Genomic DNA, 24,766 nt, shown 5'->3' with positions numbered 1-24,766 from the left:
TAAGCTCGGTTTTATACTCAAGAAACCGTTGGTATGTTTGGTTTGAAACGTAAGAAACCATCGGTAAGCTCGGTTTTAAACTCAAGAAACTGTTGGTATGTTTGGTTTGAAACGTAAGAAACCATCGGTAAGCTCGGTTTTAAATTCAAGAAACTGTTGGTATGTTTGGTTTGAAACGTAAGAAACCATCGGTAAGCTCGGTTTTAAACTCAAGAAACTGTTGGTATGTTTGGTTTGAAATGTAAGAAACCGTCGGTAAGCTCTTTTTTAAACGTAGGAAACTTTTGGTATCTTCAATTTGAAACGTAAGAAGCCTTCAGTATGTTGGTTTGAAACGTAGGAAACCAAACTGTTTTGTTTTTAAACGTAGGAAACGGTTGACCTGTTTGGTTTTAAACTGAGCAACCCGTCGGTGTATCTGGTTAACCGTCAGTTTGTCAGATTTTAAACGTAAGAATCCTTCGGTATGTGTGGTTAACAGTCTCTGTGTTTGGAGTCAAACGTTGGAAACTGTCGATAGGTTCGATTTGAAACCTAAGAAATGGTCAGCATGCTTTTTGACAAGATTGAATCAAGCATGCTTTTTACTTTTTATCATAGATTAATCTCTTTTTACTTTTTATCATAGATTAAAGTGATTTGATTTAATAACTTCTATATTTGCTGTCCAATTCTTGATTACTTAACGTAATAAAATTTTTCTTGATCAGATTTTCTTTAAAACATGTTTGGAAATAGATTCCGTAGATTTTGATATTTGTAATTATAAATTTCGTTTGCTTAACAATCTCGCTCTCATCAATCAGCTTTCCATGTATCTTGGTCTCTCATTTGCTTTCCCTTAAGGCAAAAAAGAGTTCATACTATTTTCAAAAGTTAACATAAAACTTTGAAAATATAAACATACCTCAAAAAAAATTTGATGTTATCTTCTTTCGTTCTGTCTGGCTCTTAATTCGTGGATTATAAATGCAACTGCAAGGAAGTTGATAAAATTAGAGACTGAATCCTCGTCAATGTTGATCATTTGCAATTTTAGCGGCATACCATCAGTCGTCTTCAAAATTCTTACTGCTGCTATTAAATCAAGTTTTTTTTTAAAGAAGTTGTGATCAGTCAAACAAAAAATAATTTAAAATCATCATAAGCTGGTATCAATTTGAATATTTTCAATTAATAATTTCAATTAGCTATAACTACTTTTTAACTGATTATAGTGATGACATCTTGCGGAAACATATTCAATGCCCGATTGACAAAGATTTTCAATGTTTCCTTTATTTATCACTTAAAACATGCAAAACGTAAGGAAAAACTTCCAAAGGCAATATTATGTCCCTGAAACGCCCTATTTTAAGTTTCGTTTGTACAATCATATTAATTTAGGCTGTGGATTTTGTCAAAAATTAAAGTTGTATAAAGCATTTTCATCGTGCCAACAGATGCTTGCAACAGTTGCCATCTAAAATGCAAACCCGGGTCGCGGTGTCAGCGCTAAAATCGCTAAAAGATGTAAGATTTGCGGTGAATTTGAGTAAAAGTGTAAGATTTGCGTTCAATGCGATGAATGCGGTGAAAAAAAAACTTTTAAGCGGTGAAAATTTTTTTTTTCAGCGATTAAGAGGTGAAAGAAAAATTTTCACCGCTACAAGCAGGATGCGGTGAAAAAAAAATTTCACTGCTACCAGCAGAATGTGGTGAAAAAAAATTTTCAACGCTACCAGCAGAATGCGGTGAAAAAAAAATTGTTCACCACTAAAATCGCAAATCTTACAAATATTGACCACGCTAATTTCAACGCTTATGTTATATTCACAGGAAATATCATTGAATTAGGTGACAGATGGCGCAGTGGATTACGAAGTTGGTGACACGCATGAGGTAGAGGTTCGAACCCTTGTACGGCAATTTCTTTTTTGTAAGAATTCCGGTGAATGCGGTGAAAAAAAATTTTTCACCGCAAAATTCAACGCAATTCTTACGAAAATTCACCGCTTTCAGCGCATTGAACGCTAAAAGATGCGGGCGTTTTGCGGTGAAAAAAGTTTTTTTCACCGCTATTCACCGCTAATCTTACATTATTTTTTGTCAAAACCTCGACCGGGGAAACTTATTATTCAAAATATATAAAAGCGAAAAACAAAAAAGTAGACAAACTAATTCTCCTCAAGACTCTTTTTTAATGTTGCCTGAAACCACTAAAACTTATGAATTTAGCGTCTTCTTTAAAATATCCGAATATTATGATTCATTAAAATTTGCAAGAAAAAATGTTTTTAAATGCAAACACAGGTAGAACATATATTGAGTAAATATTAATTTTTAATTTGTGCATGCATTGTGGTGGAAACTTACTGTTGAGCAGAGATCGCACCTTGCTATCCTTGCTATGTTTTCCAATATCACTATTATATCTTGATTACCTGCTACTTATTTACTTATTTTTAAAAATGAGTACCAGAGTCTGATAACTTTTATTATTTTTTTGTTCTCTATTCTTTATGATTTTCCTCATTTTTGCAGTGAAAAAAACATTGTATTCTTTGTTATTTTCTTTCTCTTAATCTCAACATTACTTTATCCAAAAATGTAAATTTTAAGGTGATGCCGATAATTAAAATGAAATTGCGAATATCTCAATAATTCCACAATATTGTCAGATTTTTAAACATTGCTAGAAATGGCAACCTCTATTTATTAAACAGATCAAAATTTTTTATCGCACTGTTTTTCAAACTTAGAAAGTATTTTGAATAAAATTGAGATTAATCTTGATGGGATTACATTTACTCTTGATACAATAACCTTGAAGCTTGAACGTGCAAATTTAGATTTTTTCAACATTATGATTCTTCTGAAAAATCAATCGAGCGAAATTCACGCAAATTTTAGCGAAAAGTCAGTAATGACTTAACAGTTTTGCATTTGAACTGACAGAATGTTTTTTTTTGCGGATTTCAAGCCATAACGGATTTTAAGCCATAAAGACTACCAGATCAAACATTTATTTCCAACATTGGCCAAATATATACAAAGTTTGCACATTTTTAGCCTACCGTTTTTATTAAACAGAATTCTGGTACATTTCGACGTTTTTTGGTTAAGAAAAAATTTCTTGTTGATATAGCATAGCAAAAATTATTATGAAAACATCGATAGTCTTATTGCATTGATGGTATTCATGTTTGTCTCAGTTTTTGAATATTTTGTTGCAATCAAAATTGAATTTACCATATTATTGCGTGGTTAACTACAGGTACAATTTAAAAGGGTCGATAGAAAAAAAGCAATTTTTTTTGTTTCTCTTAAGCTGTTGATCAAAATATGGGCAATTAAGGAATTATTCAAGTTCACTCTGAAATAAATCGGTTCCTTCTTGGCAAATTTTTAAAAACAATAAAAAAAAGATATTTTTTAAATCTGACAATGGTATTGCATAAGACAGTGTTGACTAAGCTGCAATGTGAGCGAAAAACACAATTGCAAACGTCAAAAAATCAAAAGAAATGTCGGAAAAAGCTTGACAAAAATGATGATCATCAACGTCAAAAACTGAAACTAAATGAAGAGACTAGCAACCATTTAGACCTGAAATAGAAACAACACAGAAGATTTCAGCTGTTCTACAGTTAGTTTCCATGCAGACAATTTTCAAGAAACCTAGATTATTATATACCAAATTTTTTTTGAAATCTCAAACATGTAAATTCGAATAACCCCAAGGTTAAAGTTACATGTTGTAATATTATAAATCAAATATCCTACATCTTTCCCTTGAATAACTAAACCTAATAATAATAATAAAAAACTAAGGTTCAGTTTCTAATTCTCGTGAATTATTTCATAAAAATAATCTTTTAAAGCCTTCAATTTTTTTGTCCATTGGAACTCGTTTGTGTTTTTTTTGCATCTCTTCCTTTAATTCTTTTTTAAATTTTTTCTTTGAATTTTCATTTCTTAGAGCTCTTGGAAGTTTATTCCATTTCCGAACAAAGTTTCTTATAATTGAATTTTGACTCCATTTTGAGAGAAAAATCATATGTACAATTATTAACTTTAATTTCAACGTCTCCGATTACTCTGAATTTTTTTGGTCTTGTATGTTTGTTTGCTGGACAATATCGAAAAGTCTATTTAATGAAGTTTTTGCTATTTGAAGTTCTGCGGGAAGTATTTTATTTTCAAGAAGTAGTTTATGAGCACTGTCATATTTTGTTCGAAAAAAGCAAACTTTTATGTCCCATCTAATTTGTTTGTTTATTCTGTCAATTGAGTGGGACGGCAAACTTTGAAAAAATATTGCACTAAATTCTAAATGCGATAAAACAAGTGATCTAAAGAGATTTATTCGAGCCTTTAAAGGTATGTGATTGCGTACCAAATAAATTGATCTGATAGCTAAAGCCATTTTACTGATCACAATATTAAGTTGTTTTTGCAAATGAATTTCAATGAATTTCTGAATTTTTTCTCTAAGAACTGTTAATGTCATTATTCTGCATCCTCCAAAATTTTAAAAACATAAAAAAAATGCGATAACAAATTATTTCCAATCTTACTTCAGTCAAAATGAATTGGCTATGGCTTTGTTCATGTGGCTATTGTAGTTTTATGAAGCAGTACCCATATACATTGACATTAGAGTCGGTGTCACTAAGAACGAGAACATTTGTTTCAGTTTAGAGTCTGCAATATGTAAATTCAATTTTTAAAGCAATAACCACAAAATTTTGTTCATTATTTACATTAAAAAATTGCATGATAAGCTTATGAATAATTTGCATCTTATACTGCAAGGAGAAAAAAGTGCAAAAACATTCTACTTGTCCTTATTTTGTATCGAGTTTACGCAATTTAGCCAGTTTGGTTTTTCCTTGATAAACGCAACCCAATTTTACAGATGATTAGTCAAAAACATTATTGCCCGAACTCTATTTGATATTTCTTAGGACCAAATTCAAAAATTTAATTGTTCTTATGAACAATGATATATGAGGTCAGAAAAATGCTAATTGTCCTCGTAATCATTTCATATTGGTCTAATTGAGACTATCATTAACCTTTTTTGAGAAGGGTGGCTTAGAGTGTGGAAGCTAGTGACTTATGGCGTGTACATAAGACTGTTGCAAATTTTCTAGCCAGCCCCAAAAACACGTTCTGTGAAAATTGAGTGCACATGAATCCAATTTTGAAGCAAAATTGAACTTAAATAGCTTAGTGTAACTTTTTTCCACAAACAAGCCTGCTGCTGTAATCATAAAACATGGGTCGTGAACACTCCCCACTAAATCCAGTTTGTCAACCCAAATTTTTGTTTATTGGCCACGCAATAACTTACTTTTTGGGAAAAGGTGAACGTGCTTTTGCCCAACAAAATCTGAAGTGGGGCCTTGACTTAGTTCCCACGACTCCGCTGTTTTTTTTTAAATTCTCAGTCGTCACATTTACAATTGTCCTGTTTCAGGTTTGAGATGACAGAACCGCAGCCCCGAAAGAATATAGCCCTTCTGTTCTTAACAAGTCCAATTTGCTTTAATCATGACCACGTGGTCCCTCTTTGCGAGCACAGACTACCTATCGGAACAATGCTAGGCAAACAGAATAGTTTCCTTCTTTAGCTTCTCTTTTAATTTCCAGCGTAAATGTAAGGAAGTATGGGCCTGGAGGGGCGGATGAATGGTGTTGTTTAACCAATAAATTAGTTGAATGGCTCTTATAATAACAGAGAAATGTTTGTTTGTGAATATAAATTTCCCTAAGCAGTTCCAACGGGTGATTCCTATATGAAATTTTTATTTTAAAAATGTGAAATAAAACGAGAAAACAATGGGGCAATGCACCAAAGTCCACCCTAAAAAAAGTTCACCGCTACAAGACGTCAGAGAGAGAGAGAGAGTGTGTGTGTGGGGGGGGGGGGGTTAACGAGTTTATTGGGGCCAATAATTTCCCTTTTAGAAATTAATTTAATTAATGGAAAGTGGGATTATTGGAGTTAAAGCAATCTAGGAATTAATTATTTGTTGGAAATTGGCGCCTGTGTCCCTCACTTTTTGTTAATTTCAACCCGTCTTCCTCGCACTTCATAAATCATTTTCATAAATCATTTCCTTCCAAAAAATGCAGCAAAATTTTGTGGAGATTATCCCGCAGTTTTACTGTTTGGGATTAAAAATAACAATGATGGTTTTGTGTACCTGCAATAACATGAAAAAATATTCGAGACAGTCCTTTTTCAGTTTTCAGATTTATCATACCTTTCTGTGTATTTAGCCACTCGTTTTTTTACGTTATTTGCGCGATAATAAATTGAACGCTTGACAAAGTTTTCCTAGAATTCGCAATAACTGCAGAATTTGAGAAATTGATCTCAGAGTCAGATCAGATCAACTCAAAGGACTAAAAATGCAGTGTAACGTTTTCACTTTTTTGAGTTTTTCTCAAAAACAAAATTTTGGTGGTCAATTTTTTATGAAATTTTCATCAAAAAAATTTAAGACTAATAGTCTTCACGGAAAAAAAGCCATAATTTTTCCTTCTAAAGAAATTTGTCAAGAAACTTTTCTTTTTTAAATTTTTCTTTTTCACTTATATGTTCAATGAATGATTAATTGCTCAAGTATACCCTTGCCCATAAATGAGATCAATACATATAATCAAGGGCGATTAATTCTGATTTACGCGAATCGCTAAAAATCACTAATCAAATCGTCAAATCTAATTACAATTTCCATTGAAAAGCACTTAAACTAAGCCTTCAATGTATTTACCAAAACGCTTTCGTGGAGAAGACTGACTTAAACCCCTAAAAATAAATCAATCCAAGCCAATTTAGCGAAAATAATTTCCTTGGAATTATTCCCAGGTTGAGGTCCCAGACGGAAAGTCGATATGTCCAGACCCAGATGAACGCACGACGGGGGTGTCGTGCGTTCAAATTTACATGGTCTGGAAACAAGGAAAAACGCACGAAAGTCTGGACATGAACGCACGAATAGTTATGGGAAATAAAGCAATCTAGGAATTAATTATTTGTTGGAAATTGGCGCCTGTGTCCCACACTTTTTGTTAATTTCAACCCGTCTTCCTCGCACTTCATAAATCATTTTCATAAACCCTTTCTTTCCAAAAAATGCAGCAAAAAATTTTGTGGAGATTATCCCGCAGCTTTACGGTTAGGGATTAAAAAATAACAATGATGGTATTGTGTACCTGCAATATTATGAAAAAGTAGTCGAGACAGTCCTTTTTCAGTTTTCAGATTTTTCAAACCTTTCTGTGTATTTAGCCACTCCTCTTCTTACATTATTTGCGCGAAAAAAAATTGAACACCTGACAGAGTTTTCCTAGAATTGGCAATATCTGCAGAGTTGGAGAAATTGATCTCAGGGTCAAATCATATCAACTCAAAAAACTAAAAATGCAGTTTTCACTTTTTTGAGTTTTTCTCAAAAACGAAAATTTGGTGGTCAATTTTTTATGAAATTTTCATCAAAAAATTTTAAGACTAATAGTCTTCACGGAAAACAGCCATAATTTTTCCATCTAAAAAAATTTGTCAAATAAGTTTTCTCTTTTAAATTTTTCTTTTTCACTTAAATGTTCAATGAATGATTAATTGCACAAGTATACCCTTGCCCATAAATGAGATCAATATATATAATCAAGGGCGATTAATTCTGATTTGCGCGGATCCCTAATTTTACCTAATAGAATTGTCAAAAATTGAACGTGCTTTCCCCTAACAAAATCTGAAGTGGGGTATTGACTTAGTTCTCACGAATTTGCTGTTTTTTCAAGATTCCAAGTTGTAACAATAACAATTGTCCTGTATCAAGTTTGAGTTGATAGAACTGCAGCCCCACAAGAATATAGTACTTCTGTTTTTGACAAGTCCATTTTGCTTTATTCACGATCTCGTGATCCCTCTTTGCAAGCACAGACTACCTATCGGAAAATGCTAGGCTAACAGAACAGCTTCCTTCTTGAGCTTCACTTTTAATGCTCCGCGTAAAATATGGAAGTATGAGCCGGTTGGGGCGGGGGAATGGTGTTGGTTGACCAATAAATTAATTGAATGACCTTATAATAACAAAAAAATTTTGTTTCTAAATATAAATTTCCCTAAGCAGTTCCAACTGGTGATTCCTATATAAAATTGTCATTTTAAAAATATGAAAGCCAATCGTTTTTTTACATTATTTGCGCGATAATAAATTGAACACGTAGCAAATTTTTCCTAGAATCCGCAATATCTGCAGAGTAAGAGAAATTGATCTCAGTGTCAAATCAGAACTTAAAAAAACTAAATAAGCAGTGTAAAGTTTTCACTTTTTTGAGTTTTTCTCAAAAATAAAAGGCTGTTGGTCAAATTTTTATGTTAATTGTCATTTTAAAAAAGTGAAATAAAACGAGAATATGATTGTGCACTGCACCAAAGTTCACGCATTAAAAAATTCACCACGACAAGACTTCAGAAAAGAGAGTTTGTGTGTGTGTGTGTGTGTGTGTGTGGCGGGGGGATTTAACGGGTTTATTGGGGTAAAAAAAATCCCTCTTAGAAATTAATCTATTTAAAAGAAAGTGGGATTATGTGAGTTAATGCAATATAGGATTTAAATTTTTTGTCAGAAATTGACGCCATTGTCCCTCATTTTTTAATATTTTCAACCAGTCCTCCTCGCACTTCATATGTGGTTTTCATAAATCATTTCGTTACTAAAAATGTTGCAAAATTTTGTGGAGATTATCCCGCAGTTTTACTGTTTGGGATTAAAAAATAACAATGATGGTATTGTGTACCTGCAATAATATGAAAAAGTAGTCGAGACAGTTCTTTTTCAGTTTTCAGATTTTTCATACATTTCTGTGTATTTAGCGACTTGTTTTTTTACATTATTTGCGCGATAATAAATTGAACACGTAGCAAAATTTTCCTAGAATCCGGAATATCTGCAGAGTAAGAGAAATTGATCTCAGGGTCAAATCAGAACATGAAAAAAACTAAAAAAGCAGTGTAAGGTTTTCAGTTTTTTCAGTTTTTCTCAAAAATAAAAGGTTGTTGGTCAAATTTTTATGAAACTTTTATCAGAAATATTTAAGACTAATAATCTTCACGGAAAAAAGGCAAAATTCTTCCATCTAACCAAATCTACATAACTAACACTAGAGTGAGATTATTTGATGTTAAATCTTCCCAGCATGTATTAAATGATTATGATATCTCCCGAAGAGTAAATGAATTCTTAGAAAAGTGCAAATGCATTCCGTTTATGGTTCCCTTTGTGACTGATTTTCAGAAGCAAACCATATTGGGTAACCCTTGTAACCCTTGCGACCCCCAGTATAAATCATGGTGCTAAGATTAGTTCGGTATCTTGACTTTCTCGCACTGATAATGGGTATATATACAGCTGAGTTTTGAGTCCTTCTTCATTCCCACTATCAAATCACCAGCTTGATCTAATAATCAGGTCTCTCCTGTAAATCTCTAAATTCTACTGCAAAATATCATTCTTGTTATTCTCTCATTTGAGAAATTAATTTTTTCTACTTACTTAAAAAACGTTTTTCATTCCGCTTGCTAAAACCCATAACCCAACAGGTTATGGGCCCATCAATTTTCTAAGTCTTAAAACTAATTTCTAAAAGAAAACTGATTTGTTGTTGACAGTCTTAATCCTTTTCTGCTTAGTACCTTTTCTTTTCTTAACTGTTTTGCCTGCTCAAACTACGATGGATCAACAGACAGTGAAGCTGCTGACCTACACAGGAAAGGCATAGGACTTTCCAATGTGGAGCACGAGATTTGTGGCAATGATGCAGACAAAAGGACTCTACAAATCATTACTTGGGACAGAGGAGCAACCCAACGAGCCTGCACTACTAGCCAATGGGGCGAGCAATGATGAAAAGAAGAACCACAAGGTGCTGAAAGATGCATATGAGAAGGAAGTTGCAGACATCAAGGAGAAACGGAACAATGTGTGGTGCCATCTGGCACTGACTCGAGATGCAACAACCCTCATACTGATGAGACTTGACTGTGTGGGAGATGACGGCATCGGAGTTGGAGCAAAGGCTTGGAAGCTTTTGCAAGAGAGATTTCAGAGTGTGGAGACGCCGACAGTGGTGACTTTGGTGGCACAGATTGCCCGACTGCAGCTCGAGGATGCTGAGGATTTGGATAGCTTCTTCATCAGAGGACAGGAGTTGCTCACAAGGCTACAAGAAGCAGGGGAAGCAGTCTCAGAGACCCTCTTCAACGCCTTGTCCGCAATGGTCTGCCAATGAGGTATGAAAGTTTTGTTATACAGGAAAGCTTTAACCCGGCAACGAACTTCACAGAGTTGAGGAAAAGGCTGCAGAACTTCCATGAGAGCACAGCACAGAGGCACAAGGGACAAAATGGTTCAGTGGCACTGACAGTGAAGCGTGACTTCAAGAAGGACCCAAAAAAGGAAACTGCTTTGTGTGTGTGGGATCCCTGGACACTGTGCCAAGGACTGCAGGAGGAAGGAGACAGCACAATGCAGCAAGTAAGGTGAGAAAGGTCACCTAGACAGGGCATGCAAGAGACAAAGAGATGGAGGGAAACAGGTGTCAGTGGCAATGGGTCCAAGATTGGCTTCAACAGACGAGGAATAGTGGGCAGCTCTTACCCAGTGGAAGACAGCAGGCATGCTAGTGGACAGTGGTTGTACAGATCACATTGTGACGAACTTCGATGCGTTCCTGGACTTTGTGCCCATTCAATCAGTGGTCAGAAATCCCAACGGAGAGGCTTCCAGAGTGGTGAGCGGAGGCTGTGTGAGCTGTGTGAGGATCAGCATACCCTCAAACAAGGGGGAATTCCAAAGCGAACTCAAAAATGTTTTGTGTGTGCCGGACTATTCTTCAAACCTCCTATCAGTCTCAAGATGCGCGGAGTAGGGACATAGCTTCACTTTCAAGAAAAGAAACAGCTGCATGAAACTCCAGAAGGGAACTCGGGTAAAACTAACGCAAGAAAAAAATTTGTTTTACTTACCCTGCAGCGTTCTAAAATTCAAGACGAGTTCCATCAGCGTGAAACTTGAAAGTGCAAGGAAGTGGAACAGACGATTGGGTCATTTGAATCAAGCGGATGTGGTCAGGAATGCACCACAGACAGTGGGGGAACTCGATCATGTATGCAATGTGTGTGCATTGGCCAAGATGACAAAGACTCCAGCACCAAGAGTGGCAGAGACCCAAGCAGAACATAAGCTGGAGAGGTTGTTCACAGACGTGATGGGACCTTTCAGAGTAGCGTCACTGTCAGGGTTCCGGTTCTACATTGTGTTTGCAGACCAGTACACGAAGTTTGTGTTTGTGGACTTGCTTAAGGCAAAGAGTGGAGCACTGGCCAGCTTGAAGAAATTTGTTCTAAGTGTGGGGACGCCCAATAAGCTGAGGCAAGACAATGCGAAGGAGTTTCTCTCGGAGCATTTCAAGACATACTGCTTAGATGCAGGCATTCTACAGGAGAAGACCATACCAGAGACGCCACAACAGAATGGATTAGCTGAGAGGTGCAACAGGACACTGCTGGAGTTTGCAAGATGTTTGCTCATTGACTCAGGACTTCCAAGATGATGTGGGGAGCAGCAATTCTTCAAGCAACAAGGATCGGGATTTTGGTTGTGAGACAAGGAGAAGAAAAATGCCCAGCAGAGCTGATGCGAGGTATAAAACCTAAGCTTTCAATTAGTAAACTATCTATTTTTGGTTGCACAGTCTTCATGAGGAAGCCGAACAGAGATGTCAGCAAACTTGAACCCAAGGCACTGGAAGGAAAGTTTGTGGGTTACACTGAAGGAGACAACGGATACCTGGTGTACGTACCCAACACACGCAAGGTTGTGGCAGTTGGAGATGTGGTCATCAAGGAGTCCGAAGTGGTCTCAATCCCCGACAACACAGAGACGCCTGACCTACTAGATGAGGATTCACAGCAACTGGGGATCTGGCACCCAGATGATGGTCATCAGGACGATGGCAACAAAAAGGAGCAGGGCACATCTACTGCAATAAAGGAAGAGTTGGCAAACTTCCTACTGAGACAGGTGTTCTCCAGAAGCCGGAAAGGTCACTGCTTGTTCGCAAGATCAGAGGCAGAGGATCACACCTTCGTCTTGGTCTGGGTTGACGACATCATAGTAGCTTCAAGAAGTATGGCAGTGATCTCCGATGTCAAGAAGGCACTAGAGGCAACATTTCACATGGAAGGCAGAGGGAGACTAGACTGGTTTCTGGGCCTTAGAAGAGGGCAAAGTCACAGTCGACCAAGAACGCTACATAGAAACAATGCTTGAGCGGTTTCAAATGGATCAATGCAAACCCTCAAGAACTCCAGCTGATTTGAATTTAAAACTTCAGACAGCACAGAACGGAGACGAAGAAGTTGACCAGAGGCTCTACAGAAGCTTGGTTGGATCACTTCTTTATCTGGCCAAACAGACGAGGCCAGACATCATGTTCACAGACAACATTCTGTCCAGGCACATGAACGCACCAACTAATCAACACTGGATATGCGGAAAACGACTTCTGCGATATCTTCAAAGTTCAAAAGGTTTAAAACTTAATTACACAAAAGAGGCTAGTTATGATTTAGTGGGGGAAAGTGATGCAGACTGGTCTGGAGATGTGAACGACAGAAAATCAACAACAGGCTATTACTTCAAGTTCAACGGACGTGGCGCAGCACTCAGCTGAGGTGTCAAGAAGCAGGCCACAATTGCTCTTTCTTCATCAGAAGCAGAATCTCAGGGCATGGCAGCAGCAGTTCAGGAAGCACTCTACCTGAAACAACTTCTAGAGGATTTTGACATTCAACAGAAACGTCCAATAGCAATTGGAGAGGACAAGCAAAGTTTTATCAGACTTTGACAAAACCCAGTCATGCACAAGAGGAGCAAGCACATCGAGACAAAGTTTCGCTTCATTTGTGACAAGACGGAGGATGGGACTATTTCAATTTATTACGTTCCTACAGACAAAATTGCAGCGGACATCTTCACAAAGTACTTACCCGTTCCGAAGTGGAAACATTCAGAGCAGTTTTGATGGGAACAGACTCTACGCAATCAGCTCAAGTCTGAGTGGGGGTGTTAGAATATCGAATAAACTGTAGTCTTAATCTTAGTGAGAATTAGAAAGAAAGTTTAACGTACCAGATTAGAAAGACAAAAGCAAATTGATTTTAATCAGAGAATTTAAATAAAAGAATCGTCAAGAAATGGTGCTGAGAATCAATATTCGGTTCAAATTGGTGAATCTAAATAGCTAATACTAGAGTGAGATTATATGATGTAAAATCTTCCCGGCATGTATTAAATGATTATGATATCTCACGAAGTGTGGAAGAATTCTTAGAAAAGTGTAAATGCATTACATTTATGGTTTCATTTGCGACTGATTTGCAGAAGCAAACCATATTGGGTAACCCTTGCGACCCCCAATATAAATCATGGTGCTAAGATTAGTTTTGTATCTTGACTTTCTCGCACTGATAATGGGTATATATACGGCTGATTTTTGAGTCTATTTTCATTTCCAAAATCACATCACCATCTTGATCTAATAATCAGATCTCTCCAGTAAATCTCTAAATTCTACTGCAAAATATCAATCTTGTTATTCTCTCATTTTGAGAAATTAATTTTTTCTACTTAGTTAAAAAACGCTTTTTATTCCGCTTGCAAAAACCCGTAACCCAACATTTGTCAAGAAACATTTCATTTTTAAATTTTCTATTTCACTTATATGCTCAATGAATGATTAATTGCTCAAGTATACCCTTGCCCATAAATGAGATCAATATATATTATCAAGGGCGATTAATTCTGAGTTAAGCGAATCGCTAAAAATCACTAATCAAATCGTCAAATCTAATTACATTTTCCATTGAAAAACACTTAAACTAATCCTTCAATGTATTCACCAAAACGCTTTCGTGGAGAAGACTGACTTAATCCCTTCAAAATAAATCAATCCAAGCCAATTTAGCGCAAATAATTTCCACGGAATTATTCCCAGGTTGAGGTCCCAGACGGAAAGTCGATATGTCCAGACCCAGATGAACAAACGACGGGGGTGTCGTGCGTTCAAATTTACATGGTCTGGAAACAAGGAAAAACGCACGAAAGTCTGGACGTGAACGCACGAATTGTTATGGGAGTTAAAGCAATCTAGGAATTAATTATTTGTTGGAAATTGGCGCCTGTGTCCCACACTTTTTGTTAATTTCAACCCGTCTTCCTCGCACTTCATAAATCATTTTCATAAATCATTTCTTTCCAAAAAATGCAGCAAACTTTTGTGGAGATTATCCCGCAGCTTTACTGTTAAGGATAAAAAAATAACAATGATGGTATTGTGTACCTGCAATAACATGAAAAAGTAGTCGAGACAGTCCTTTTTCAGTTTTCAGATTTTTCATACGTTTCTGTGTATTTAGCCACTCGTTTTTTTTACATTGTTTGCGCGGTAATAAATTGAACACCTGACAGAGTTTTCATAGAATCCGCAAAATCTGCAGAATTTGAGAAATTTATCTCAGGGTCAAATCATATCAACTCAAAAAACTGAAAATGCATTGTAACGTTTTCACTTTTTTGAGTTTTTCTCAAAAACAAAAATTTGGTGGTCAACTTTTTATGAAATTTTCATCAAAAAATTTTAAGACTAATAATCTTCACGGAAAAAAGCCATAATTTTTCCATCTAAAAATATTTGTCAAGTAACTTTTCTTTTTTAAATTTTTCTTTTTCACTTATATATTTATAATGATTAATTGCTCAAGTATACCCTTGCCCATAAATGAGATCAATATATATAATCAAGGGCGATTAATTTTGATTTACGCAGATCGCTAATTCTACCTAATAGAATTGTCAAAAATTCAACGTGCTTTCCCCTAACAAAATCTGAAGTGGGGTATTGACTTAGTTCTCACGGTTTTGCTGTTTCTTCAAGATTCCAATTCGTAACAATAACAATTGTCCTGTATCAAGTTTAAGTTGATAGAACCGCAGCCCCAAGAGAATATAGCGCTTCTGTATTTGACGAGTCAATTTTGCTTTAATCACGATCTCGTGATCCCTTTTTGCAAGCACAGACTACCTATCGGAACAATGCTAGGCTAACAGAACAGCTTCCTTCTTGAGCTTCACTTTTAATGCTCCGCGTAAAATATGGAAGTATGAGCCGGTTGGGGCGGGGGAATGGTGTTGGTTGACCAACAAATTAATCTAATGACCCTTGTAATAACAGAGAAAGTTTGTTTGTAAATGTTAATTTCCCTAAGCAGTTCCAACTAGTGACTCCTATATGAGATTTTCATTTTAAAAATGTGAAAAAAAAAGGAGAATATAATGGGGCACCAAAGTTCACCCATTAAAAAAATCACCGCGACAGGACGTCAGAGAGAGAGTGTGTGTGTGTTTGTGGGGGGGGGGGGGGTTAACGGGTTTATTGGGGACAACAAAATATCTTTAAGAAAATAATCTACCTAGTAGAAAGTGGGATTGTGGGAGTTAATGCAATATAGGAAAAAATTTTTTGTTAGAAATTGACACCATTGTCCCCCACTTTTTAATATTTTCAACCGGTCCTCCTCGCACTTCAAAAATCATTTTCAAAAATCATTTCCTTTCTAAAAATGTAGCCAAATTTTATGGATATTATCCCGCAGTCTTACTGTTTGGGATAAAAAAAATAACAATGGTGGTATTGTGTACCTGCGTTAACATGAAAAAGTAGTCGAGACAGTTCTTTTTCAGTTTTCAGATTTTCCATATCTTTGTGTATATTAAGCCAAGCGTTTTTTTACATTATTTGCGCGATAATAAATTGAACACCTAGCAAAATTCTCCTAGAATCCACAATATCTGCAGAGTAAGAGAAATTGATCTCATTGTCAAAAAAAAACTAAATAAGCCGTGTAAGGTTTTCACTTTGAGTTTTCTCAAAAATAAAAGGCTGTTGGTCAAAATTGTATAAAATTTTCATCAGAAATTTCTAAGACTAATAATCTTCACCGAAAAAAAGGCAAAATTTTTCAATCTAAGCAAATTTGACAATTAACAGTTCTTTTTTAGATTTTTCTATTTCACTTATATGTTTAGTGGAAGATTAATTGCACAAGTATACCCTTTCCCATAACTGAGATCAATTTTTATGATCAAAGGCAATTAATTCTTATTTACGCGGATCGCTAATTTTAACCAATCAAACGGTCAAAAAGTGAACTTGCTTTTCCCTAAAAAGATCTGAAGTGGGACCTTGACTTAGTTCAACTGGCTTTGCTGTTTTTTCAAGATTCCAAGTCGTAACAATAACAATTGGCCTGTATCAAGTTTGAGTTGATAGAATCGCAGCCCCAAGAGAATATAGCACTTCTGTTTCTGACAAGTCCATTTTGCTTTAATCATGATCTCGTTATCCCTCTTTGCAAGCACAGACTACCTATCGGAACAATGCTAGGCTAACAGAATAACTTCCTTCTTGAGCTTCACTTTTAATGGTTTGCGTAAAATATGGAAGTATGGGCCGGGTGGGGCGGGGGAATGGTGTTGGTTAACCAATAAATTAATTGAAGGACCCTTATAATAACAGAAAAATTTTGTTTCTAAATGTAAGTTTCCCTAAGCAGTTCCAACTGGTGATTCCTATATAAAATTTTCATTTTAAAAAAGTGAAATAAAACGAGAATATGATTGTGCACTCCACCAAAGTTCACGCATTAAAAAATTCACCACGACAAGACTTCAGAAAAGAGAGTTTGTGTGTGTGTGTGTGGCGGGGGGATTTAACGGATTTATTGGGGTAAAAAAATCCCTCTTAGAAATTAATCTATTTAAAAGAAAGTGGGATTATGTGAGTTAATGCAATATAGGATTTAATTTTTTGTCAGAAATTGACGCCATTGTCCCTCACTTTTTAATATTTTCAACCCGTCCTCCTCAAACTTCATAAATCGTTTTCATAAATCTTTCCAAAAAATGTAGCAAAATTTTGTGGAGATTATCCCGCAGTTTTACTGTTTGGGATTAAAAAATAACAATGATGGTATTGTGTACCTGCAGTAACATGAAAAAATAGTCGAGACAGTTCTTTTTCAGTTTTCAGATTTTTCGTACCTTTCTGTATTTTTAGCCACTCGTTTTTTTACATTATTTGCGCAGTAATAAATTGAACACGTGACAAAGTTTTCCTAGAAATCGCAATATCAGCAGAGTAAGAGAAATTGATCTCAGGGTCAAATCAGAACATAAAAAAACTAAAAAAGCAGCGTAAGGTTTTCAGTTTTTCTCAAAAACAAAAGGATGTTGGTCAAATTTTTATGAAACTTTCTAATAATCTATACTGACTAATAATCTTCACGGAAAAAAAGCAAATTTTTTTCATCTAAACAAATCTAGATAACTAACACTAGAGTGAGATTATTTGATGTAAAATCTGCCCAGCATGTATTAAATGATTATGATATCTCCTGAAGTGTAAATGAATTCTTAGAAAAGTGCAAATGCATTCCATTTAAGGTTCCCTTTGCGACTGATTTTCAGAAGCAAACCATATTGGGTAACCCCTGCGACCCCCAGTATAAATCATGGTGCTAAGATTAGTTCGGTATCTTGACTTTCTCGCACTGATAATGGGTATATATACAGCTGAGTTTTGAGTCCTTCTTCATTCCCAAAATCAAATCACCGGCTTGATCTAATAATCAGATCTCTCCTGTAAATCTCTAAATTCTACTGCAAAATATCATTCTTGTTATTCTCTCATTTGAGAAATTAATATTTTCTACTTACTTAAAAACCGCTTTTCATTCCGCTTGCTAAAACCCATAACCCAACAGGTTATGGGCCCAGCAATTTTCTAAGTCCTAAAACTAATTTCTAAAACAAAATTAATTGTTGTTGACAGTCCTAATCCTTTTCTGCTTAGTACCTTTTCTTTTCCTAACTGTTTTGCCTGCTCAAACTATGATGGATCAACAGAGAGTGAAGCTGCTGACCTACACAGGAAAGGCAGAGGACTTTCCAATCTGGAGCACGAGATTTGTGGCAATGATGCAGACGAAGGGACTCTAAAAAAGCAGCGTAAGGTTTTCAGTTTTTCTCAAAAATAAAAGGTTGTTGGTCAAATTTTTATGAAACTTTCTAATCTTCACGGAAAAAAAGCAAAATTTTTCCATCTAAACAAATCTAGATAACTAACACTAGAGTGAGATTATTTGATGTAAACTCTTCCCAGCATGTATTAAAAGATTATGATATCTCCCGAAGTGTAAATGAATTCTTAGAAAAGTGCAAATGCATTCCATTTATGGTTCCCTTTGCGACTGATTTTCAGAAGCAAACCATATTGGGTAACCCCTGCGACCCCCAGTATAAATCATGGTGCTAAGATTAGATCGGTATCTTGACTTTCTCGCACTGATAATGGGTATATATACAGCTGAGTTTTGAGTCCTTCTTCATTCCCAAAATCAAATCACCAGCTTGATCTAATAATCAGATCTCTCCTGTAAATCTCTAAATTCTACTGCAAAATATCATTCTTGTTATTCTCTCATTTGAGAAATTAATATTTTCTACTTACTTAAAAAACGCTTTTCATTCCGCTTGCTAAAACCCATAACCCAACAGGTTATGGGCCCAGCAATTTTCTAAGTCTTAAAACTAATTTCTAAAACAAAACTTATTGTTGTTGACAGTCCTAATCCTTTTCTGCTTAGTACCTTTTCTTTTCCTAACTGTTTTGCCTGCTCAAACTATGATTGATCAACAGACAGTGAAGCTGCTGACCTACACAGGAAAAGCAGAGGACTTTCTAATATGGAGCACGAGATTTGTGGCAATGATGCAGACGAAGGGACTCTAAAAAAGCAGCGTAAGGTTTTCAGTTTTTCTCAAGAATAAAAGGTTGTTGGTCAAATTTTTATGAAACTTTCTAATAATCTATACTGACTAATAATCTTCACGGAAAAAAAGCAAAATTTTTCCATCTAAACAAAATTTAGATAACTAACACTAGAGTGAGATTATTTGATGTAAAATCTTCCCAGCATGTATTAAAAGATTATGATATCTCCCGAAGTGTGAATGAATTCTTAGAAAAGTGCAAATGCATTCCATTTATGGTTCCCTTTGTGACTGATTTTCAGAAGCAAACCATATTGGGTAACCCCTGCGACCCCCAGTATAAATCATGGTGCTAAGATTAGTTCGGTATCTTGACTTTCTCGCACTGATAATGGGTATATATACAGCTGAGTTTTGAGTCCTTCTTCATTCCCAAAATCAAATCACCAGCTTGATCTAATAATCAGATCTCTCCTGTAAATCTCTAAATTCTACTGCAAAATATCATTCTTGTTATTCTCTCATTTTGAGAAATTAATATTTTCTACTTACTTAAAAAACGCTTTTCATTCCGCTTGCTAAAACCCAAAACCCAACCGGTTATGGGCCCAGCAATTTTCTAAGTCTTAAAACTAATTTCTAAAACAAAACTAATTTGTTGTTGACAGTCCTAATCATTTTCTGCTTAGTACCTTTTCTTTTCTTAACTGTTTTGCCTGCTAAAACTATGATGGATCAGCAGACAGTGAAGCTGCTGACCTACACAGGAAAGACATAGGTCTTTCCAATCTGGAGCACGAGATTTGTGGCAATGACGCAGACGAAGGGACACTACAAATCATTACCTGGGACAGAGGAGCAACCCAACGAGCCTGCACCACTAGCCAATGGGGCGAGCAATGATGAAAAGAAGAACCACAAAGTGCTGAATGATGCATATGAGATGGAAGTTATAGACATCAAGGAGAAACGGAACAATGTGTGTGTGGTGCCATCTGGCACTGACTCGAGATGCAACAACCCTCGTGCTGATGAGACATCACTGTGTGGGAGATGACGGCATCGCAGTTGAAGCAAAGGCTTGGAAGCTTTTTCAAGAGAGATTTCAGAGTGTGGAGACGCCGACAGTGGTGAAATTGGTGGCACAGCTTGATTGACTGCAGCTCGAGGATGCTTAGGATTTGGATAGCTTCTTCATCAGAGGACAAAAGTTGCTCACAAGGCTACAAGAAGCAGCAAGGGAAGCAGTATCAGAGACCCTCTTCAACGCCTTGTCCGCAATGGTCTGCCAATGAGGTATGAAAGTTTTGTTATACAGGAAAAGTTTAACCCGGCAACGAACTTCACAGAATTGAGGAAAAGGCTGCAGAACTTCCATGAGAGCACAGCACGGAGGCACAAGGGACAAAATGTTTCAGTGGCACTGGCAGTGAAGCGTGACTTCAAGAAGGACCCAAGAAAGGAGACTGCTTTGTGTGTGAGATCCCTGGACCCTTTGCCAAGGACTGCAGGAGGAAGGAGACCGCACAATGCAGCAAGTAAGGTTAGAAAGGTCACCTAGACAGGGCATGCAAGAGACAAAGAGATGGAGGGAAACAGGAGTCAGTGGCAATGGGTCCAACATTGGCTTCACCAGACGAGGAATAGTGGGCAGCTCTTACCCAGTGGAAGACAGCAGGCATGCTAATGGACAGTGGTTGTAGAGATCACATAGTGACGAACTTCGATGCGTTCCTGGACTTTGTGCCCATTCAATCAGTGGTCAGAAATTCCAACGGAGAGGCTTCCAGAGTGGTGGGCGGAGGCTGTGTGAGGATCAGCATACCCTCAAACAAAGGGTATTTGCAGTGCGAACTTAAAAATGTTGTGTGTGTGCCGGACTATTCTTCAAACCTCCTATCAGTCTCAAGATGCACTGAGTAGGGACATAGCTTCACTTTCAAGAAAAGAAACAGCTGCATGAAACTCCAGAAGGGAACTCGGATGAAACTAACGCAAGAAAAAAATTTGTTTTACTTACCCTGCAGCGTTCTAAAATTCAAGACGAGTTCCAAGAGCGTGAAACTTGACAGTGCAAGGAAGTGGCACAGACAATTGGGTCATTTGAGACAGTGGGGGAACTCTATCATGTATGCAATGTGTGTGCATTGGCCAAGATCACAAAGACTCCAGCACCAAGAGTGGCAGAGACCCACGCAGAAGATAAGCTGGAGAGGATGTTCACAGACGTGATGGGACCTTTCAGAGTAGAGTCACTGTCAGGGTTCCGGTTCTGCATTTTGTTTGCAGACCAGTACACGAAGTTTGTGTTTGTGGACTTGCTTAAGGCAAAGAGTGAAGCACTGGCCAGCCTGATGAAATTTGTTCTCAGTGTGGGGACGCCCAAGAAGCTGAGGCAAGACTGCGAAGGAGTTTCTCTCGGAGCATTTCAGGACATACTGCTTAGATGCAGGCATTCTACAGGAGAAGACCATACCAGAGACGCCACAACAGAATGGGTTAGCTGAGAGGTGCATTAGGACACTGCTGGAGATGGCAAGATGTTTTCTCGTTGACTCAGGACTTCCAAGATGATGTGGGGAGCAGCAATTCTTCACGGAACAAGGATCAGGAACTTGGTTGTTAGACAAGGAGAAGAAAAATGCCCAGCAGAGCTGATGCGAGGTATAAAACCTAAGCTTTCAATTAGTAAACTATCTATTTTTGGTTGCACAGTCTTCATGAGGAAGCGGGACAGAGATGTCAGCAAACTTGAACCCAAGGCACTGGAAGGAAAGTTTGTGGGTTACACTGAAGGAAACAACGGATACCTGGTGTACGTACCCAACACACGCAAGGTTGTGGCAGTTGGAGATGTGATCATCAAGGAGTCCGAAGTGGTCTCAATCCCCGACAACACAGAGACGCCTGACCTATTAGCTGAGGATTCACAGCAACTGGGGATCTGGCACCCAGATGATGGTCATCAAGACGATGGCAACAAAGAGGAGCAGGGCACATCTACTGCAATAAAGGAAGAGTGGCATGACGCAGAGAGCGTGAACACTCAAGAAACGACACTGAGACGAGATGCCTCAGATGTTGAGGAAGCAGCACTGGATGAAAAATTTACTGCAACAAGAGGGAGTCTCAGAGACTCTGAGTCAAAGGAAGACAGTGAAACGGAGGACTTCTCACAGACATTTGGCTTTTTTGAAGAGGCTCTGGAGCAAGCGGACAGGGCAGAGCCCAGAAGAGGGACACGAGCAAGGAATGTTCCGCAATTTTTTGGAGAAGTCTGGACCCATCTTGCTGTGACTGAGGGTTACTATGTGCAACCCAAAACAGTCTACGAAGCCAAGCAAGCTGACGAATGGAACCAGTGGTACCCGGCAAGGAATGGTGAGGTCAAGGCACTCCAAGACAACGAGACTTGGGACCTAGTGAGACCACCCACAGACAGGGACGTCATTCCGGGCAAAAAGGTCTACAAAGTGAAATTGGGACCCAGTGGTCAAGTCGATATGTACAAAGCACGCTATGTGGCGAAAGGCTTCAAACAAGTGGAAGGACTGGACTACTTTGAAACTTTTGCGCCAACCTGTAAGCCAGAGACATTCAGGACTTTACTTCAGCTAAAAGCGAAGCAGGGCCATGTGATGCACCAGTTTGATGTCAAGACTGCTTTCCTGCACTCATCAATCGAGGAAGAAGTGTATCTGGAACAGCCACAGGAGTTTGTAAAACGCGGATCAGATGGGGAGAAGTTAGTATGTCGACTAAATAAATTAATTTATGGTTTGAAACAGGCTGCTAACAACTTGTACAAAGAGCTGGCAAACTTCCTACTGAGACAGGGGTTCTCCAGAAGCCGGAACGATCACTGATTAGTCGCAAGACCAGAGGCAGAGGATCATACCTTCATCTTGGTCTGGGTTGACGACATCATAGTAGCATCAAGGAGTATGACAGTGATCTCCGATGTCAAGAAGGCACTAGAGGCAACATTTCACATGGAAGGCAGAGGGAGACTACAATGGTTTCTGGGCCTTAGAAGAGGGCAAAGTCACAGTCGACCAAGAACGCTACATAGAAACAATGCTTGAGCGGTTTCAAATGGATCAATGCAAACCCTCAAGAACTCCAGCTGATTTGAATTTGAAACTTCAGACAGCACAGAACGGAGACAAAGAAGTTGACCAGAGGCTCTACAGAAGCTTGGTTGGATCACTTCTTTATCTGGCCAAACAGACGAGGCCAGACATCATGTTCACAGACAACATTCTGTCCAGGCACATGAACGCACCAACTAATCAACACTGGATATGCGGAAAACGACTTCTGCGATATCTTCAAAGTTCAAAAGGTTTAAAACTTAATTACACAAAAGAGGCTAGTTATGATTTAGTGGGGGAAAGTGATGCAGACTGGTCTGGAGATGTGAACGACAGAAAATCAACAACGGGCTATTACTTCAAGCTCAACTGACGTGGCGCAGCACTCAGCTGGGGTGTCAAGAAGCAGGCCACAATTGCTCTTTCTTCATCAGCAGCAGAATCTCAGGGCATGGCAGCAGCAGTTCAGGAAGCACCCTACCTGAAACAACTTCTAGAGGATTTTGGCATCCAACAGAAACGTCCAATAGCAATTGGAGAAGACCAGCAAAGTTTTATCAGACTTTGCCAAAACCCAGTCATGCACAAGAGGAGCAAGCACATCGACACAAAGATTCACTTCATGCGGGACAAGACGAAGGTTGGGACTATTTCAATTCATTACGTTCCTAAAGACAAGATGGCAGCGGACATCTTCACAAAGTCCTTACCCGTTCCGAAAGTGGAAATATTCAGAGCAGTTTTGATGGGAACAGACTCTACGCAATCAGCTCAAATCTGAGTGGGGGTGTTAGAATATCGAATAAACTATAGTCTTAAACTTAGTGAGAATTAGAAAGAAAATTTAACGTACCAGATTAGAAAGACAAAAGCAAATTGATTTTAATCAGAGAATTTAAAAACCCATAACCCAACATTTGTCAAGTAACATTTCTTTGTTAAATTTTCTATTTCACTTATATGTTCCATGGATGATTAATTGCACAATTATACCCTTTCCCATAACTGAGATCAATTTATATAATCAAGGGCGATTAATTCTGATTTACGCGAATCGCTAATTATCACTAATCAAATCGTCAAATCTAATTACAATTTCCATTGAAAAACACTTACACTAATCCTTCAATATATTCCAAAACGCTTTCGTGGAGAAGTCTGATACATATGATTAACTATATATATCGAAATTTGTAAGTGTACTTAATTATCAACCTACCCCCTATATTATATAGAAATCATAAATATATCATAACTAAGGTTATGACTTTTTAGTATTCACGTATAAATATATTCCCGCTAGTCTATTAAGTTATTTCATACTTTGTTCATAATATTTTATTATAAGTAATCATAATCCCGTTTATCAATCTGAATTCAAGTTGCTCGGTAAACGCTTCTACTTTACGCTCGCCAAAGTCTAACTTGGATTTGCTCCGCAATTCCACTAAGTGAATTTAGCTACGCTCACTAAATTCAGTATTCGCTTCGCGATTCCAATATAATTTTGGAATAGTGTATTCGCCACACTACTACAATTCTATTTGCTAAACTAACGTATAACATGGCGCAGTCAGCATTAAAGGACAGTGGCAAATCTCCACTCGGAATACAGCCTTTCTGGGAAAAGGCAACTCTTGAACCTCCACTGCGATGGGAACATTGGAGGACACAGCTTAAACTTGCAGTCCTTGCCCGTGAAGGAATTGAAGTGGATCTACTATTAGCTGATCCCCCCAAAAACTTAATTCTACCTCGTGAACCCGCCTACAAGGACGC

At 37.5% G+C, this 24,766-nt stretch overlaps 1 protein-coding gene across 2 annotated transcripts in view; it reads left to right on the top strand.

Moving 5' to 3' along the window:
• The window catches only part of LOC142353240 (chymotrypsinogen B-like), a 43,577-nt gene that overhangs the window by 3,505 nt on the left and 15,306 nt on the right, over positions 1 to 24,766 (top strand). For both annotated transcript variants that reach the window (XM_075405472.1, XM_075405473.1), the window contains exon 3: positions 5,465 to 5,588. In XM_075405472.1, the coding sequence (XP_075261587.1) occupies positions 5,465 to 5,588 (124 nt within the window). The remainder of the gene's footprint in view (positions 1 to 5,464; positions 5,589 to 24,766) is intronic.

This window comes from Convolutriloba macropyga, chromosome 14, assembly GCF_964194025.1.
Source record: "Convolutriloba macropyga chromosome 14, txConMacr16.3, whole genome shotgun sequence".
Lineage (NCBI taxonomy): Eukaryota > Metazoa > Xenacoelomorpha > Acoela > Convolutidae > Convolutriloba > Convolutriloba macropyga.
Note: the sequence above shows the minus strand (reverse complement) of the source record. Positions and strands in the feature narration are given on the sequence as shown.